Source organism: Scylla paramamosain, chromosome 9 (genome assembly GCF_035594125.1).
Source record: "Scylla paramamosain isolate STU-SP2022 chromosome 9, ASM3559412v1, whole genome shotgun sequence".
Classification (NCBI taxonomy): domain Eukaryota; kingdom Metazoa; phylum Arthropoda; class Malacostraca; order Decapoda; family Portunidae; genus Scylla; species Scylla paramamosain.
The window spans coordinates 21,792,079-21,812,978 of NC_087159.1; the positions used below are offsets into that span (position 1 = coordinate 21,792,079).

Here is a 20,900-nt window from a genome sequence, read left to right on the forward strand (position 1 = left end):
ACGCTGTTGGCCACCATCAACGCCTCATGGATGGCGGCTGTCTGCCGCCCGCGTGGAAGGAAGCCGACATTCAGCCGATTCCAAAGCCGAGGGAGCCCACCAAGATCAGACCCATCTTTCTCCTCAGCTGCACGGCCAAAACGGCTGAGAGGATGGTGCTCGCGCAGCTACAGTGGCGCGTGGGGCCCTCTCACCCACATGTGTTCGGCTACACCCGCGGAGTGAGCACGGCAGACAGCATCCTCGCCCTGCTGACCTAAATTGACCACCGCCCCGCCGTCATCGTCTTCATCGACCTCGAGAAGGCGTTCGAGCTAGCCAGCCCTCACGCCATCCTCGACGCACTCGTGCGGAAAGGGGTGCGAGGAAGGCTGCTGGCCTGGCTCCGCGACTACCTGCAGCGCCGCCGCGCCAGGGTTAGGTTCCAGGGCCTGAGGTCGACCTTCAAGGAACTTGAGAATGGGACGCCCCAGGGCGGCATCCTCAGCCCCCTACTGTTCAACCTGCTGATGGAACAGCTGGTGGCACTGCCTTTCCATGCTGGCACCGTCCTGCTGAGCTACGCCGATGACCTCGCCCTCGTGGTCACCAGAAGGGGCAACAAGCTCAGGAGGACGCAGCAGGCATTCGACCTCATCAGCGGGAAATGCCAGGACCTGGGGCTCAAGATCTCGGCAGAGAAGTCCTGGGCCATGATGGTGAAGGCGGCAGACCCAGCCTGGCAGCTCTGCGTCCAGGGAGTTGAGCTGGCATGGACCAACTCCTACCAGTACCTCGGTGTGGGTGGACAAGCGGCTGTCCTTCACAGCCCACGCCGCCTACCTAAGGGAGAGGACGCACTCTAGGCTGAACGTGATGCGGGCCATGACGCGAATCAGCGCGGGCGCCACTTTTTCCGTCCTGCGCCAGTACTACGTGCACGCTGTTCGCTCGCTGGTGGATTACAGCGCCCCCGTCCTCATAGCAATCTCTCCAAACCAGCAGGAGCGGATCGAGGTGCTACAAAACACCGCAATGAGGACCATGCTGGGGGCACCGAAGTGGTCCAGCGCATGCGTCATGCAGAGCGAGACCAGCCTGGTGCCCCTCACCACCAGGGTACAGCAGATCACGGCCTGCCGCGTATCGAGGGTGCTGCAGCGTGACGCGGAGGGAGTGACACAGAGGAGATTGAGGCTGGCGGGGACGCAGGGCGTCGAATCTCTCCGCCGCAACCCGTGGCTGCTGCAGTGCACGCTGGCTACCCACAACCTGGCTCGCATGGAGAACTGGCCACAGGCGGACCTCCCTGCCCCCACCTTCAGCGCCCCACCCCCGTGGGAGCCACCCGCGGCAGAGTTCTCCGCCACACAGCTGCCCGCCAGCAAGGCGCTCTGCGCCGTGGAGGAGATGCGGCAGCACGCCTTCATGGCCATGGCGCAGGTCACCGAGCCAGACAGTGTTGTGTACTACACCGACGGCTCGGCTGACCCTGACAGCGGAAGGACGGGCGCTGCTGCCATCACCAGAGGGGCCGAGGTGTGTGAGAGGACTCCCAACCACTGCTCCACCCTGCAGACAGAACTGGTGGCCATCCAGCTGGCCCTGGAGCACGCTCAACACCGGCGGGAGCGCACCGTGGTGCTCCACACCGACTCCAGAACGGGGCTACAGGCTCTCCAACAGCCGTATCCCAGCGACAACGTGGGCCTCGTCACCGCCATCCTGGGCCTCGTCACCGCCATCCTGGGTAGCCTCCAGAGCCTCGCCGCGCAGGGGCGGCGGGTGAGACTCAACTGGATACCCAGCCACGTGGGAGTACGAGGCAATGAGGCTGCCGACGCAGCCGCCAAGAGCGCTGCTAGTGGCCCCCAGGTGACAAGGCATGTGCCGCCCAGCCTGAGCCAAGTGAGGGCGCGAGCCAGGCTCGCCGCAACCAAGCGCGCCCGCCACACACACCGGCAGCTGGAAACAAGGAAGAGACAGGCAGCTTGGTACGCCTCCGCCACTGGCTACCAGTCGTTGGACGCCTCCCAGCAGCAGCCCAGAGCTGACGGCGTGTTGCTGCAACGCGTAAGGCTGGGCTACTGCACCAGGGAACAGCTGTACGACGACTTTCGGGGGCAGGAGTGCGACCACTGCGGGAGGCACAGCCGCCACCCGCTAGTGCACTACCTACTGTCCTGTCCGGCCACCGCCGCCCTCAGACCAACGCCGCCACCACCGGCCCATCCTGTAGGCGGTGATCTCCTCAGCAGCCGCGAGGCCAGGGCTGCCCTCATCGTCCGCCACACGGCCACAGACCTGATGCTGCGAGTTCTCAGGGCAGCGCCCCCGCCCCGCTGAACAGGTCGCAGCTCCTTATTCCGACCGGCGAGCAGCACTCCTCGCCGCGCCACCGCACGGCCCACCACCGGGACCCAAGACTCCCCTACCTGCGGGCGGGTGCCCGCTTTGTGTATTATGTGCACATTCATGTATAATTTTCTTTTTTGTGCAATATGTATATATGTATATGTGGACATAATGCTCAATAAACCTTTAATAATAATAATAAACTAATTGAGATCAACAATAACAACGTGAACTGCCCACACACTGTTACCTCTTACTATACTTCAATATTTCTCACGATATCCTTCTTCTATCCCCACTCTAACTTCGCTTCACCCCACTTTTCTAAAAAGAAAGAAACTACTTGATCAGTCGCGTTCAGGCTGCGGTCGGGGTCAGACGTAGTCACATCTACACTCTCAATGTTCTACCCCACTTTTCTAAAAAGAAAGAAACTACTTGATCAGTCGCGTTCAGGCTGCGGTCGGGGTCAGACGTAGTCACATCTACACTCTCAATGTTCTATGTCAATTACCACGTGTGTTGCTCCGCCTCTTAGTCATTATATCTGTTATAAGTGACGAAGTGCCAGTGTCAAACAACGGTTCAGGAAAGGGAGTCAGAGCATGTTATCCTTCAGTGTCAACAAAACATTCCACACCCAAGAAAGTGGCCCGTAACCTGCTGCAGGACAACAGCAGTGACGAACACTCATTGAAACGAACTACCCACAGCCTCCAGCCTCCTCCTCGGTTTAAGGATATTGCTACTGAAGTGGACTGGGTCCCAGTCGACATCTCCGCCTGCAGCGTGGTGCAGCAGCAGCAGCAGGATGGCGGTGAGGAGGAATGAGAATGGGCCTCGAGGGCTGGAGGCTCGCCGCCTCCGGCCCTCGAGGCCCAAGTTCAAGCTGGGCAACCTGGGTGACCATGAGAACTCCTACCGAGCCATCTCTGCCCTCGAAAGGGAGTATCCGACCCTTCGGATACAGGTAAGGGTTAACTTCAAGGGTGAGCATGTGGTTACACCCAAGGACGAGGACTCCACGGCACTCCTGCGCCACATCGCAGAAGGAAACATGGTGCTCCTTGTCAACCCCAGCGAAAGGAGGCACAAGGTGGTGCTGGAGCGCTACCCGCTCGACCCGCCTCTCAAGGCGGTAGAGGCTCACCCTCAGGTGGCCTACACCCAGCGTCTGACCTCCAGGAGGGACAAGCTGCCCGCAAGACAGGTGCTACTTGTGTTTGTGGAGCCACCGCCCGCCAAGTTGGACCTTGGCTACTGGGGAAGATACTCCCTGTGCCCCTACCAAGGTGAGCCGGTAAAATGTTATAGGTGCCAACACTATAACCACCTGCATGCATGGTGTGAACATGCTGTCAGGTGAGGCATGTACAGCCTGCCCGACCCGACGGAGTGCATTGCCCGCCATAAGGCCATCGAGGCAACCACTGCCAGGTGCCCCAACTGTGGGAAAAACCACCACGCGTGGAACCCCCAGTGTGCTGAGAGGCTTCGTAGGATGCCCCGACCACGCCAGCAGCAACAACAGCAACTTCAGGCACCACCAAGGCGGCAATGACAACGTCGCCCCAAAGCATTGCAGGGGCAGCCCTGACAGCAGGCTGCCCAGCCCCAGCAGCAGCAGCATCCACCATGTGGCCAGCCAGCGCGGCATTCCTATGCACCCTCCTCACCTCCAGTCAGGTCAGTGTGGGTCCCGCCGTAGGTCCCCTCAGCCACCCTCCCACCCCCCTCCCAGCCAGCGGCAAGGCCGGAAGGTAGGATTAGCCAGCAGCCCTCCCACTGCCAACCAGGGGTGCAGCTGCCAGCCATGCCCATGGACACAGAGAGTTGCACCCCTCAGCCCACCACTCCACGCACTCAGACAGCACCCCCAACCAGCATGGTGGAGCTAAGCCCTGCCACCTAAGCAGCAATGCACAAGAAAGGGACCCTCATGGCGACGCCGCCGCCTGTACGACAACAGGCCCAGCACCGACAATGGTGAAAAGGAGAGTCATGACCCAGAGTGATCCTCTCCACAGCCTGCCCACCTGTCTCAGCGAGGAAATCCGCGCGGTGGTCAACCGCATTGTGGCACGGATGATGCAGCTGATGGTGAAGCTGCTTGCCAACCCTGATCATGTTCCCTATAGGCACAACGATCTGGACACGCTCTTCCACCAGGAGACGGTCACGGCCATCTCTGAGTGCGGCCTCCTGCTATCATCAATGAACTCAAGGGACCCACGCCTGTGCCCCCACCTCCAACCACCAGACCACCACCACCAACATGGAGAGATGTGCTGAGGGCGCCACCCACGCGGACCAGCCTGCAGGGCCCTGCAGGCTCAGAGTCCTGCAATGGAACGTGCAGGGCCTGTGACCCAAGAAACACCAAGTTCTACAGGCCGTCTTCGAGGAGCACCTGGACGTTGTGCTCCTCCAGGAAACAATGATGCTCGCCGACTTTGAATGGAGGGTGATGGGCTATACCCTTCACTTCCTCCCCACCGTGGAGGACACCTGCGGCTGTGCAGCAGTGGTGAGGAACGCCATCCCCCAACGCAGAGTTGCAGCCCCAGTCAACTGCGGGGATGGCGTGGAGGTCCTGGTGCTGGAGCTGCAGGTGGGAAGTCTCCCACTCCTGGTGTATAACATATACAGGAGCCAGCTACACCAGCTGGAGGCAGGAGAGCTTCTCACCCTCGCCTCCCACTCCAGTCTCTTTGTGGCAGGCGACTTCAATGCCCACCACCCCATGCTGCAGTCACCGTCCCCAGCCAATGAAACGGGCCACCACCTGGCTGTGCTGCTCGAGGACATCCCTCACGTGAGCCTTCTCAACACAGGGGAGGCCACCCAGACCTGGAGAGGGAGGCTCGACCTCATGTTGGTATTGAGTGACCTGGCGGCCGGTGCTACGTGGCAGGTGCACCCCACCCTTACCAGCAACCACTTTGCCATCCTCACCACCCTCCCAGTGGTCCCGCCATTCCCACTCCGCCACCCCCCCCACGCTGGAACATAAGGAGAGCAGACTGGGCCAGGTTTCAGGCCTCTCTTGATGAGTGGTAGGCTACTTGTCAGCCAATCACCAGCATACATCAGCAGGAGAGGGACCTGACAGCGGCCTTCCAGACTGCAGCTGCTGCAGCCATCCCCAAGTGTACCCCCAAGCCGCCGCCACCTGCCAGACTGGTGGTACTATAATGAAGAGGTGCATGAGCATAACCACTGTGTCAACCTGCACAGGAAATTATACAAGAGGCAGCTCAACCCCAACAACTTGAGACTCCTGCAGGAAGTGGTGGCCCACGCACGGCAGATATCCCTGAGGGCCAGAGAGGCTAAGTGGCTGGAGTGGTGTGCCACTTTTAGCCACCACACATCTCTAGGCCAGCTGTGGAGGAGCGTGAGGATGGCTTCCGGCGCTGATCCACCCCGCCCGCCTGCCCACCCGCAGCAGGAGGCAGAGAGGCTCACTATCACGTTCACCATGCAGAGCTCCAGTGATCAGCTCCCTCCCCAGACACGACGCATCCAGCAGCAGCTGCGACCACACCATGATGAGACTGTCGGGGAGGTGATGGAAGAAGCTGACATGACAGACCAGCCCTTCTCCCTTCAAGAGCTGGAGCAGGCTAAGAGACGAGGCCGCAACACAGCAGCAGGGGCAGACAGCATGCCATACTCCATGCTGGCTCACACTGGGCCGGCTGGGAACCCCGCGCTGTTGACCATGCTCAACGCCTCATGGTTAGCGGGGTGCCTGCTGCCCACGTGGAAGGAAGCCGACATTCAGCTGATCCCAAACCCGAGAGAGCTCACCAAGATCAGACCCATCTCTCTCTCCTCAACTGCATGGCTAAAACGGCTGAGAGGATGATGCTTGTGCGGCTACAGTGGCGCATGGGGCCCTCTCACCCACATGTGTTCAGCTACACCTGCAGAGTGAGCACGGCAGACAGCATCCTCGCCCTGCTGACCCAAATCGACCACTGCCCAGCCATTATTGTCTTCATCGACCTTGAGAAGGTGTTCGAGCTAGCCAGCCTTCAAGCCATCCTCGACACACTCATGAGGAAAGAGGTGTGAGGAAGGCTGCTGGCTTGGTTCCGCTACTGCCTGCAGCACCGCTGTGCCAGGGTCATGTTCCAGGACCTGAGGTTGAGCTTCAAGGAATTCGAGAACAGGACACCCTAGGGCAGCATCCTCAGCCCCCTGCTATTCAACCTGCTAATGGAGCAGCTGTTGGCACTGCCTTTTCATGCGGGCACCGTCCTGCTGAGCTACACCGATGACCTCGCCCTCATGGTCACCGGAAGGGGCAACAAGCTCAGGAGGACGCAGCAAGCACTCGACCTCATCAGTGGGAAGTGCCAGGACTTGGGGCTCAAGATCTCGGCAGAGAAGTCTCGGGCCATGATGGTGAAGGCAGCAGACCCAGCCTAGCAGCTCTGTGTCCAGGGAGTTGAGTTGGCATGGACCAACTCCTACCAGTACCTCGGTGTGCGGGTGGACAAGCGGCTTTCCTTCACAGCCCACACCGCCTACCTGAGGGAGAGGACGCAGGCTAGGCTGAACGTGATGCAGGCCATGATGCGACTCACCGCGGGCGCCACATTTTCCGTCCTGCGCCAGTACTATGTGCAGGCTGTTTACTCACTGGTGGATTACAGCACTCCCATCCTCACAGCACTCTCCCCAAACCAGCAGGAGTGGATCGAGGTGCTACAAAACACTGCAATGTGGACCATGCTGGGGACACTGAAGTGGTCTAGTGCATGCGTCATGCAGAGCGAGACCAACCTGGTGCCCCTCACCACCAGGATACAGCGGATTATGGCCTGCCGTGTAGTGAGGGTGCTTCAGCATGACACAGAGGGAGCGACACAGAGAGAGGCTGGGCAGGACTGAGGCTGGCAGGGATTCAGGGTGTCGCGTCTCTCCACCACAACTCGTGGCTGCTGCAATGCATGCTGGCCACCCACAATCCAGCTCACATGGAGGACTGGCCTCAGGTGGACCTCCCTGCCCCCACCTTCCGCGCCCCACCCCTGTGGGAGCCACCTGCGGCAGAGTTCTCCACCACTCAGCTGCCCGCCAGCAAGTCACTCTGCCATGGAGGAGATGCAGCAGCATGCCTTCATGGCCATGGCGTTGGTCACCGAGCCAGACAGTGCTATGTACTACACCGACAGCTTGGCTGACCCTGACAGCAGAAGGACGGGCGTAGCTGCCATCACCAGAGGGCCCGAGATGTGCAAAAGGACTCCTGACTACTGCTCCACCCTGCAGACAGAGCTGGTGGCTATCCATCTGGCCCTGGAGCACGCTCAGCACCGACCAGAGCGCTCCATGGTGCTCCACACTGACTCCAGAACCAGGCTACAGGCTCTCCAACAGCTGTACCATAGCAACATCTTGGGCCTCATCACCGCCATCATGGGTAGCCTCCAGAGCTTCACCGCTCAAGGGTGGTTGGTGAGGCTCAACTGGATACCCAGCCAAGTGGGAGTACAAGGTAATGAGGCTGTCATTGCAGCCGCCAAGAGAGCTACTAGTGACCCCCAGGTGACCAGGCATATGCTGCCCAGCCTGAGCCAAGCGAGGGCACGAGCCAGGCGTGCCACAACCCAGCTCGCCTGCCATACACACTGGCAGCTGGAAACAAGGAAGAGACAAGCAGCTTGGTATGCTGCCGCCACTGGCTACCAGTCATTGGACACCTCCCAGCAGCAGCCCAGAGCTGACAGCGTGTTGCTGTAGCGCGTGAGACTGGGCTACTGCACCTGGGAACAGCTGGTCTGCAGGACCAGATATGCATCATGTTGCAGTGAAGCTGCCACCCTTCTGCTTCAAGGAGGCTGCCTCATGGTTTCAGTGAGCTGAGATCAAGTTCCAACTGAGGAAAGTCACAAATCCTATAACCAAGGCCGACTACGTACTGGAGTCCATTCCTGAGGAGATTTTTCAATGTATCGCTGCCTGGTTAGACAACCAGGACAGAGGTCCTTTACAATGCCCTGAAGAATTATCTTCTGCAAGAATTTACACTCTCCATCAGTGCCTGAGCCCAACGTCTCCTGAACCTCTCATAAATTCCACAGAGAGACACCACAGCATACGCAGTGTGGAACAAGATGCAAGCTTTTGCTACACTGCCTAGCCTCGATCCTACGTCCTGAAAACCTCGGCAGGTGGATTTGTTCTCAGAACTGTGGCTACAACATTTTCCCCGGTCTGTGAGAGCCGCCCTTCATGAAGCTGATAGCAGTCCCGTAGAAGACCTCATAAAGAAAGCAGACAATCTGATCAATGCCACAGGAGCATCTTGCATACCAGACACCATCTGCCCTACCTTCATTGAAGATGTCTCCAACACCAATGTTGCAAGACCTACTGGTCGCAGATGGCTGTCCAACAACCAAACCTGCAAAAGAAGAACAGGAATGTCCGATAAAAAAACTGCCCCATGAACTGTGCTACTACCGTTACAAGTTTGGGATTGAAGCTCGCAAATGCATCCCAGGTTGCCAGTGGAGAAAAAAAAATTCTAACATGGCCACCACTGACCATGGTGGTGGCCTCTTCGGACCTCAAACCTGGAAATATCAATCCATTCCCCTGCCTCAGGTTTCTTTGTCACAGATATCTTATCTGGCTGCAAGTTTTTGGTGAACACAGGTGCCTTCCGTTCCCTATTTCCAGCCACAGCAGAGGACAGGCACTGCCCCTTGACGCATCAGTCACCAATCAAGCTCATTGAAGCAAGTGGAAGCAAAATTGCAACCTACAGTACCTGCACCATCCCTATCAAAGCACCCGAATGCAACTTTTCATGGAATTTCATCATTGCTGATGTCAAGATACTACTTCTAGGAGCAGACTTCCTGAATCATTATGGACTGCTCGTTGATGTCATCAACTGGAAACTAGTGGATGTAGCAACCTTCCACTCAATACCTCTTGGTTCCCACCACCAACCCATAGAAATTTGCTCAGTGAGGATGGATACACCTTACGACACACTGAGCCAAGATTTTCCTGAAGTATTCTGTCCAGAACTCCATCAGAAACCTAGAGACCCAGCAAAGCATGGAATTTTTCACTACAGTTTCAGATGTCTATCACCTGAGAAACTTCAAGCAGCAAAGCAAGCATATGCTGACATGGAAAGTATGGGCATATGTCAGAAGTCATCAAGTCCATGGGCATCTGGCAACCCTGTGGTGATTACAGGCACCTCAATCTTGTTGCAGAACCAGGCCACTACCCGCTCCCCAACATCGTGGATCTTACTTCCAATCTGCATGGAGACAAGATTTTCTCCAAACTTAATCTTCTGAAAGGCTATTTCCAAGTCCCAGTGTACCCAGAGGACATACCCATGACAGTAGTCATCACACCCTTATGCATTCAACTACTCCACCTTTGGCATCCGAAATTCAAGGGCTACCTTTCAACGCTTGATGGATGGCATCCTTGGAGATCTTCCTTTCTGTGCCTGCTACATGGACGACATCCTGGTCTTCTCCAAAAACATCATGGAACATCTGCATCATCTATGGACCACTCTGCAGCAACTTCAGGATAACGTCATAGTTGTACGTACAACCATGTACAAATGCCGTTTTAGTTCCACATCTGTGGAATTCCTTGGACATCAGATCTCACCAACTGGTGTCTTCCCTCTTCCAGACAAAGTAGATGCAGTCTCAAAATTTCCCAAGCCCACTACCATCAAAAGACTTCAAGAATTCATCAGTATGGTCAACTACTATCACTGTTTCCTCCCAAACATCACCTGAATCATGGAACCGCTTTACAATTCTCCCATTGGGAAACCAAAGAAGCTGGAGTGGGGACCCAAACAGCAACAAGCCTTCAAAGACACTAAGACCGCCCTCGCTTCAGCCACAACTCTCCTTCCTTCACCCCGGCAGTCTCTCATGCTAACCACAGATGCAAGTTCCATTGCTGTGGGAGTAGTCTTCGAGCAAAGCATTAAGGGTACAATGCGACCTCTGTGTTTCTTCAGCAGAAAACTCAGGCAAGCAGAGGTCAAGTATAGCACATGTCTACCTAGCCATTCGCCACTTCAAACACTTAGAATGAAGCCCACTCACCATCTGTACGGACCATTGACCATTGATTGATTTGTGTCTTCTCCAGACCAGATGATGCTTGGTCAGACCAACAACAGTGGCACCTCTCCAGCATTACTGAACTCAATTGTACCATTGAATACACTCCAGGAAATATTAATCCAGTTGCTGACTCCCTCTCAAGAGTGCAAATTGACTCGGTCTACCTTGGAATTAATTACGATGAGATAGCAACAGCACATTGAGACTGCAGCCTACTGCACTGCCATCATAAATCTGCGATGGAAAGACGTCGCCTTCAGAGACAGGGGATGCACCATTCTCTGTGATGTCAGCACGGGCTGCCCTCGCCCTCTCATCCCGGGAACCTTCCGCTGCAAGATCTTTGACGTTGTCCATGGTCTGTCACACCCTCTGGATGATCAACTGCCCATCTGATGAGGAAGAAATTTGTTTGGAACGGGATGATTAAGGATATAAGGCACTGGGCCCGCTGCTGCATTGTCTGTCAGACAAGTAAGGTTGGCTGACACACTGAATCTGGGACAGGAGAATTCAGGCAACCCAAGCGCCATTTTGGGCATCTCCATGTTGACGTGGTGGGTCCCCTTCTACCATCTGATGGCGTGCAATATCTCTTCACCACTACTGAGCGTTCCACACGCTGGCCAGAAGCTCTCCCCATGAAAAATGTTACCGGCCAAGACTGCGCAGAAGCCCACTTACACGGATGGATCAATCGTTCACCGCACCATGGCTTACAACCCAGCAGCCAACAGTATGGTGGAACGAACCCACCGCAGCCTGAAAGCCACATTAATGGCACGCTGTACTGGACCGGATTGGAAGGTCGAACTACCATGGGTCCTCCTTAAAATGCAGACAGCACCGAAACCGGGACTAAGCGTCTCCCCAGCCAAAATAGTTTTCGGAGATGCTCTTGTTGTTCCAGGAAAGTTCTTCCCTTCATCCAACACGGCTACAGATGATAACCACCTCACCAAACTATGCCAAATTGTGGGGAAGTAACCAGTGGCGGCTGGTCAATAGGGACTGCGAGACTGCAGCCCCCCCAGTGGATTTCTAGGATTCACGAAAATAATGTTAATTTATTTATGTTTGACTATCATTCACATGAAAACACCAATTCTCATATGTTTATATGAAAAAAAAAATACTGCAAAACAATGAGGAAGTACGGAAATTATTTACTATTTAATGATACGAAAGCGGGGAGAAATGGGGGAATGGCTAGTGTGGACTGCGTCCAGCGCAGTCTTGTCTCGGCCGTTGTTGTGGCTAGGTGAGTGTTCTTGCGTCGGTCTTATTTTCGATCGTGTTTTTCAATTTGTCAGGGATGATTTAAAAATATTATTGATCAGTGATGGCTTGTGCTCAATCTTGATTATCATAGATGGTGTAAAATCACAGAAACATCGTATAAAATAGTATATATTTTTTCTTTTCCCAGGTAGGCCTAGCAGTATTTTGCAAAATGGCACCAGAAGCAAAGACGGTTTCTGCATTGAAAGAACTTGCACTTGCCATGATTTCAATAAAAAAGATTTCTATGAATAATATGCCAGGTTTGAATGAAAAAAGTTATTGATCTGTTTGCACAAAACAGGAACAGGAGAATGGACTTCCTTTTCAAATAGCCTAAGCCAGCACTAAGGAAGTCAAGCATTTACTGTTAGGATAAGACCTAAAGAATTAAATAATTATCTACCTATCTTTATAATCTATCAATCAATGGTATGTTAAACAATAACAATAAAAGCATTTAAGATTTTATTTGAATGTGAGACAGCCCCCCCATCAGTAACAGTCACGAGCCGCCACTGGAAGTAACGACCATGCATCCAGATGCATGAGACACTGTCCCCACGACACCTTCCCAAATCACTCAACGACTGCAATTACTTCATCGGGCATGACATTCACCCTTCAACCCGCCCTTACCGGTGCCCCTACACTGTTCTGGAGCGGAACTCCAAGGCATTTCGCCTCAGCATAGCTGGAGGCAATGACTGGGTGTCAATGGACCACTTGAAGCCTGCCTGCCTTGAAGAAGAAGAAACAACGCAGACATCACCCCATGCTGATGATGAACCCACTTCTACCACGGGCCACCCGTGTGCGCATCCTCCTGCAGCATTACCTGAAGATGGACCACACCTTACCTCATCCCGTGCCGGATGAGTCATCCGACATCCAGACTGTTGTAACCTCTGACCAGGCAAGGACTCTCTTGGGGGGGCATGTGTTCTCAAAGAACACGAAGCAGTTTCACCGGTAACTAAAACAAACACTATAAAACCTTTTTTAATACTGTATCACATATTACAATACAAGCAATTAAAATTAAAAGTTAGGTATGGTATTGTGCCCCAATTAAACCAAACTGTATTTCATATTAGTATTGCTTGTAACATTAGATAACACTATCGTAATTTTGTATAGGGTTTGTTGATAGTATTACCTACATGTTTAACAATCTGTATTCAAATGTTCAGCCACTCAATAAACTGCATCGGACTATCAACAAAAGCAACGTGGACTGCCCACACACTGTTAACTCTTACTATACTTCAATATTTCTCACTATATCCTTCTTCTATCCCCACTCTTACTTCGCTTCACCCCACTTTTCTAAAAAGAAAGAAAGAAAGAAAGAACTGCATCGGATCCAAGGAGCACTTTCAATCAACCCTTTCTCCTTCAACACGCCTTATCCATCTACTGCAGACATGGTTACATTTTGATTAAAAATTTTTCCTTTGAATATTTGCCTAACATTCACCAATTCAAACTCTGGGTAAGCCAACCAGGCACATAATAAATCACCTATTTCTCTCTTCCTCAATGCTGTATATCATTGTTAGATTGAAATATTTCGGGTTTTATGGAAATAGCCCTAGCATACTAGTTTTAAGACTGATTATTTATTTCTCAACCAAATATGATTCTTTTTTCTTAATCATGATCTACTCATTGAAAGGATTAACAATTAAATCAATGAACTGAATTAATCTAAACCTATCCTAAAGGAAGCAAACTTAGCCCTCTGATGGAAATGATAATGTTATTTCAGTATTATCTAATATTTCTCTTAGGTGAAAAAAATCCATATACCTTATGCGTATGTGAGGATTATTACAGTTTTTAACCAAGGAGGCATAGATGAAATGAGGGTGACAGGTAGAGAGGTTTTCAACAGCTGGTGAAGCGAATTCACACCGCTATCCAAATTCTTCTTAATTTTATCATATTACTATTATAGCCTACAAAATGTTGTATTGTTAAATAATTTTAATATACAATTTAGGAAACAGATCAAGTAAGAGGATAAGAACTTCTGATATTTGCAAGAAATAAATGCATTGTTAAGCTCCACTGGGGAGGCCCAGCAGCTCCCAAGCCAGCGTTACCAAAGGTTCCAGTTTCTGGTAAGGATCAAAACAAACAACTCTGCTAAAAACGTGTGTGAAATCGGATTTGTTGTTGGTGGCGAACATCACCACTCATTGGTAACGATCACAGCAACAGGAAGCAACCGTGAAACAGACCCTTAAGGACACGCTTTTTATTCTCGGAAGAATGTTTAGGCGTTGGGTGAGATCCGTTAGCTACTATGCCACATCGCAGAATTTCTCTTTAATATATCGGTTCATTTTTATTTTTCATTGAAATTCAAATATTAGATATGGATTATTTAGCTTATCAAACTATTCAGTACTACGAATGGTTCGGTTTTTAAGATAATAGGACACTAATCTAACCTACCATTACCTAACCTAACCAAAATGATGTGTAGCAATACCTAACCTAACATTACTTAACATACATGGCATGCCTACTACTGCTGCTAAGGAATAGTGTCGACTGAAGACGTCTGTGCGTTGCCGTGGCTGGGGGTGAATGCGTCGTACGTATGGCAGTGAAAATAGGGTTGCCCGTGCACTTGGTCATTTGAAACTAACTGGTCACTTAGGACATTGGGGTAATTTGTAAGGTTTCGAAGCTCCCAGGAGACCTGCGAGAAAGGTATGCGTCAGAAAATGCCTGTTTCCGAGGCGCTTGCGAAGAACTGAAGAAGATACCTGTAGTCATGAGTGATTTTGAGCTGAAAAAAAAAAAAAAAAACAGCAAGTTGATTTCTGAATGGCGTCATAACTTCTACTTTCGATACTACCTTGAAAACTTTTTTTTTCTTTTTTTTTTTTACAGTTATTTAGGATTATTTTCCCTGTGATGGAGGTGTACTTCCACCGTATTTCCTGCGCTTTCGTAAGAAGCTATAAAAAGGGACTGTGCGAGGGGGCTTGGAACCACCTCCTCTGTAGTTAATACCCAGCGAAAAGACAAAATATTAAGGATGATTCGGGTGAAAATCAAAGAAATGGAAACATGCCGTTGCTGATTAGGGTTGTGAGAAATGAACATAAGAAAACTATCTTGGTGCGAATTTGGACTTCGGTATCTTCACTATCCGTCCCATCATAGATTTCTGGTTAGTTGTTTTCGAATTAAAATGTTTATGCATACTCTAAATGATAATAAATGGTATTATGAGAGTAATGTAAAGGAAATCGGAAATGGAATACCATTTTAATAGCTAGTAGCTGACGGGATGATGTCATTGACACTCACCAATCAGCTGTTACAACCACAACAAAGCAATCGGATATACGTGCTGCTCTTAGAAGGGAGGACTCCGACGTGCCTCGTTTAGTGACGCAAGGTTTAAAAAAAAAAAAAAGTGGCTGTATTGTAGAAAATGAATCCTGCTAATCACGGACAATGTCACATTCGCCGAAATTCTCGAGATGAGAGAAGTGAAGGTTTAAGTCGGGAGCACCTTGGGCACACAAATATAAGCCAGAACGGGACAGAAGGTTTGGAACAGGCCCCATCACCCCAAGGTGAGGAGAGGAAATCACAATTATAACTATGGTGAGACAGAGGACTGTACACCAAAAATCTGGTAGTTATAAGTGTTCTTGAGAGTGAGGATGGCATGTGGGTTTTTAATGGTTGTATGGGCTGAGAGGGTAAACCAATATTATTTCAGTAAGCAACATTGGTAACTTTTGGGAATATGGAGATAAATTTAGCCTCTTCTCCCGAGGTTAATACTTACATATCAGATAGAGGGTTGTAGAATACCATGCAATAAATATCAACTTCCGAAAACTTGTTAAAGTAAAAAAAAAAAAAAAAATTAAAAAGGTTAATGAACCAACGCATCCCACACAACACCCTCCCCTTCTGAGCCCTTCAGAGACACTGCTGGCTGCCTGGTAGGCTGCTGGAGCTGTGCAGGGTAGAGTGGAGTTAGCTGTTATGAGAATCAGAATACTTAATTAATTAAAGGTCTTGCTAACCTAACATCAACCTAACCTAATCTAACCCTTGTCTTTGTTTTGTTTTTTTCTTCATAATTAAGAAAGAACTTCAAATAACTAAGTATTCTGATTCCTATACTGGCTAACTCCACCCTGCCCATCACAGCACCAGCAGCCAGCAGTAACTCAAGCGCTCAGAAGGAGAGGGTGTTGCACAGAATGCGTCCATGTTTTTTTATTTGCTTTAACAAGTTTCTGGAAGTTGATATATATTGCACAATATTCTACAACCTTAATTCCATGTGATATGTAAGTATTAACTTCAGGAGAAGAGGCTAAGGCTATCACCATATTATCTGTAAATTTTTACAGTAGGACCAAACTACATTCTGAGTACAAAACTATGATATTCGTTTCGTTTTATTTTATTTTTTTTTTGTGTGTGTGTGTGTGTGTGTTATAGAGGATTTTGAGTATAAAACGTGTCGGAAGTACTTTACTTTGCTTCTTCTGCCCTCATCCTCCTGCTATCTTGGGGACTTATTGGGAAGTAGAGTTTATGGGCGGGGAATATGAACCTAACCTAACTTGACCTGACCTGACCAAACCTGATCTCATCTAACCTGACCTGATCTGACCTAACCTAAACTAACTTAACCTAGCAAACTACATATATTTCATATTAAAAAATATCTGTGCTTACCTTAGACATGATTGGACCACAATGGGCAATATGGACACATTTACAAATACAGTAGACGTGCATCACCTAACAAAAATTTCGTGATTTGTGACAAAACTTTAAAGAAGTAAGTTTCTCAATATCCATAAAGATAATAAAAAATAATATTCCTGAATGTGTAGAGCATTATGGTCCTCTCCTAAAATAATACTGCAGCATTATCCATATGCTAAACCTTAGCTTATTTGAGCATATAGATATTGTCTTTCCTAGTATTTTAATAGTTGAATGGTAGCTCACTTATCTAGCACTTGATACCAAATTTTTATTGTTTAGGGGATTCCGCAGGGTACAGCTGTCAGTTGGGAGGCTTGGTATTACTTTAATATACTCTTGACTATTTGGTAATTAAATGGTCATTTTTGTGGCTATGTAGCAGTCAGGCGAGCCACCACAAGAAGCCACTCCAACCATCTCACTTAGTGGGTTTCCCTGCTCCTTAATCAACATGATAAAGAAGTGCAGGGGAGCCAACAGTGATGATGCTTCAGCCCAAATAACAAACTAATTTACTTTAACTTTATAATTTATACCAGCTGGATAGTGCATCATAAGCAGTCAGATTATATTTACAAATAAATAGATAAATAAATATATAATAACTATGATATTAATAATAATAAAATGTGAATGGTACTGGATCAAAAATATATAAAAAAGAATTTGTCCCCATGATGATTAGCAAGTGAATCTGGAAAGTGATTCCATTAAAGTATTCCTCTCACACATTTTCCTCAGGTGTCCTGTGTCCTAACTTTGCTATTTTGTACTGATGACCTCTGGTGGATAGAATTAAATTATTAACAAATAAGTTTGGAGGAGAGTGTACATGTATTGTGAAAGATCTGGTAGTATTTTATCATATGAAATAATAATCTATATTGAATTGAAAACCATGTCAGTGATTTCAATCTAAATAATTCAGATTTTCTAAGCTCCATATATTCTTGATCCATTGCCACTGTAGTAGCCTAAGGTCACCAACGTATCCAAAATTCCATACAGCAGAACAGTATTCTAACAAGGGATAAACATGAGTTGTAAAGAGAGGACCCATAGAAGATGCATCCTGATTAACTATCACTTTAAGAATGTTTTGTGCAACACCTGCAGCTTTGTTGACTATGTTGGCAATGAAGCATCCCTAAGTCAACAGTAGAAGTTTTAACAAGGATTGGTGTATTACCTATTCATATAGTGTAGTCCAGAGCTCCAGATAAGCCTAATGCCTCCCAATTGACCTAATATCTCTGGAACTCTAGTAAAACACACTTGGAAGAATTCCAGGATTTAGACGCTGTAAAGAGGGTATTAATAGCACGTTGGCACATATGCATATTTTAAACTGTTCTTGGGGCAATCTCCATTTTAATACTGATGTATAACTTTAGGACACCTGCAAAAATTTTAGTTTCTGCAGTTATTGTATGTGTGAGAAGGTAAGGCTTGATATATGAAAAAAAAAAGGTAAAAGTAGCCTGCCCTTACAGTACAGTAATAGTACAGTATTTATACAATTTATTTTGTTTGTCTTATTATTACACAACCATCCCATGTCATCATAGTTATTTCCTACTAGAAGAAACCATGTCATTGTGAAAAAAAGTTTGAAACTGAAAAATAGATACTGGACCACTTTTAAGGCTCATTCATACACATCAGTGGCGAATCAGTGCTGCATCCACTCATTCTGTCAGTGTCAATTAATTCGGCTGACATATTCACACATATCCAGTGCAGTACCGTGTTTTGACTGTCCATGTCAGTTCTGTTTCCGTGCTGTGAAGTTGAATATTGCTGCTGCCAATATTTTATTTATTTATTTATTTATTTATTTTTTTTTTTTTCACGAGCGTCAGATGAGTACTATGAGTTAGTCAACAAAAATTAATGATGAACTACTCATTGAATTGGTTTGGAATCATCTAGTTCTACTTCATGATTTGTCACAGCCAAAGTATATGGAAAGCAGCCTCAAACAACATACTTGGAAAGATTTTGTTCCATCATAAATAAACCCTTTTTACAGAGTAACAAACTTTCCTTCACTCTCTCTTTTCTTCCATACTTTATATACCCACTTTCTTTTCTTCAGCTTATGCTCAGCCTCAGGAATTATGGCAATCATTGCCAAATCCATGTGTGAAAACTTTGCCATCTTGGAAATCACTGATTTCATGCTGTATGGAGTCACTATGTATATATGTGAATAGACATCACTGAAGCATCAAAGATTTCACTAACACTGAACTGACAAGACACTGATATGTGTAAATTGACCTTTATGGTATGGAGTAATCCTGAGATGCACATCAGTAAATTCTTGTTTCAAGGAAGGAAGCACATCTGGTTGTTTATCAACAGATGGGCCAGATAAGAGAGTGAAACATGACACACTTGGACCAAGTGAGGGTGGCCCTGAGGCAGAGTTGTTACAAGACTGCTTCCCCTCACTTGCCAAGAGAGTTTCTATGCTAGTAACACTATCAGTTTCAGTGTCTCCTATCTCTTTTTTAGGATTATAATCTGGATCATAATTTGAATCATACTCCTCTGGAAAGTCTTTCAATATTTTCTCACTATCTGTCTCATCCTCATCCCTGCAATACTAGGCAGGAGGTGCCATTATCTACAGCTAGAAGTGAATATCCAAAGATATGGAGAATTGATGTTGTTGGATGGACTATGAGAATAATATCTGTACTTTCCAACAAACAAATAATTGATTGACTAATGGGGGGATGGTCTTGTGACACATGGATGGCTAAAAGTAACACCTCAAGTGTTTGTTTATATTTCTGAAGGATTTTGCCACCATGTGGGGCTGGAAAAAAACAAAATTTGTACTCAGGGCTGGGTGATACATATCACTGTATTAGCATGGTAGGCATGTAACATGGCCATGTCGTGCAGTTCCACGAGGTCACTTTTATGTTAGGTAAGCATCTACCTCAAAACAGTCTTGCAGTAAGGAAGAGGTTAAGTAGAAAAAAACTACATGTAATATGTATTTTGTGGTGTATAATGTGCTTCTGTGTATAATGAGCACCATAAGCTTTAAGACAATTTGAGGAAGAAAATATTCATTGCTTAAGATGGTTGGTAAATGTTTAGAAAACACTATCAGAAGAACTAATTTTTTTCACTCACGTCTACTGTTGCAGTTTTATATTCTCTATTCAGTAGTAGATTATTAGTATATTATCATTCATCAATGACCTTCTAAACCAAACTTCTTGTCCTATGCACTCCTACGCTGATGATACCACCCTGCACTTTTCCACATCTTTTCATAGATGTCCAACACTTCAAGAAGTAAACATTTCACGCAGGGAAGCCACAGAACGGCTGACTTCTGATCTTTCTAAAATTTTTGATTGGGGCAGAGCAAACTTGGTATTGTTCACTGCCTCAAAAACTCAATTCCTTCATCTGTCAACTTGACACAACCTTCCAGACAACTATCCCCTCTTCTTCAATGACACTCAATTGTCCCCCTCTTCTACACTGAACATCCTCGGTCTGTCCTTTACTTATAATCTGAACTGGAAACTTCACATCTCATCTCTAGCTAAAACAACTTCTATGAAGTTAGGCATTCTGAGATGTCTCCAGCAGTTTCTCTCTCACCCCCAGCTGCTAAATCTATACAAGGGCCTTATCCGTCCATGTATGGAGTATGCTTCCCATGTTGGGGGGGTTCCGCTCATACCGCTCTTCTAGACAGGGTGGAGTCAAAAGCTTTTCGTCTCATTAACTGTCTTCAGCCTCTCTTTCATCGCCGCAGTGTTGCATCTCTAGCTGTCTTCTACCGCTATTTTCATGCTAACTGCTCTTCTGATCTTGCTAACTGCATGCCTCCCCTCTTCCCATGGCCTCGATGCACAAGACTTTCTTTCTGTCACCCCTATTCTGTCCACCTCTCTAATGCAAGAGTTAAGCAGTATTCTCAATCATTCATCCCTTTCTCTGATAAACTCTGGAACTCCCTGCCTGCTTCTGTATTTCCACTTTCCTATGACTTGAATTCCTTCAAGAGGGAAGTTTTGGGACACTTATCCTTCAATTTTTGACTACTGCTTTGGACCCTTTTCTGGGACTGGCATCTCAGTGGGCTTTTTTTTTTTTCCTTTTTTATTGTATTTTTGTTGCCCTTTGTCAGTGTCCCTCCTACATAAAATAAAAGTAACAATTAGATCTTAGTGATCTTTTATTTTTTTTATTTTATTCTTTTATTCTTTACATGGGCTAAGGTTGGGCAAGAGCAATCATGTGTCTCATTCTCAAGATTGTTTTCTTGTTGGGGGACAGTGTCCTTTGGTGAGACTGTGGGCTGAGAGAAGTTTTCATGGCTGCAGTAAGCAACACCAGTGAGGCATTCGT

At 48.2% G+C, this 20,900-nt stretch overlaps 1 protein-coding gene and 1 pseudogene across 8 annotated transcripts in view; both read left to right on the forward strand.

Annotated features, from left to right (window-relative positions):
• LOC135103715 (mucolipin-3-like) overlaps window positions 1-20,900 on the forward strand; it is a 374,712-nt gene that overhangs the window by 7,570 nt on the left and 346,242 nt on the right. The window contains exon 1 of one of the 8 annotated variants that reach the window (XM_064010342.1): window positions 15,007-15,352. The exons of 1 other annotated variant lie outside the window; for it this stretch is intronic. In XM_064010342.1, the coding sequence (XP_063866412.1) occupies window positions 15,208-15,352 (145 nt within the window). In that variant the 5' untranslated portion in view covers window positions 15,007-15,207. Of the gene's footprint in view, window positions 1-15,006; window positions 15,384-20,900 lie in introns of those variants that run through there. 6 more of the 8 variants (XM_064010338.1, XM_064010339.1, XM_064010344.1 and 3 more) reach the window with 6 other exon arrangements.
• Window positions 8,141-9,000, forward strand: LOC135103892 (uncharacterized; annotated as a pseudogene).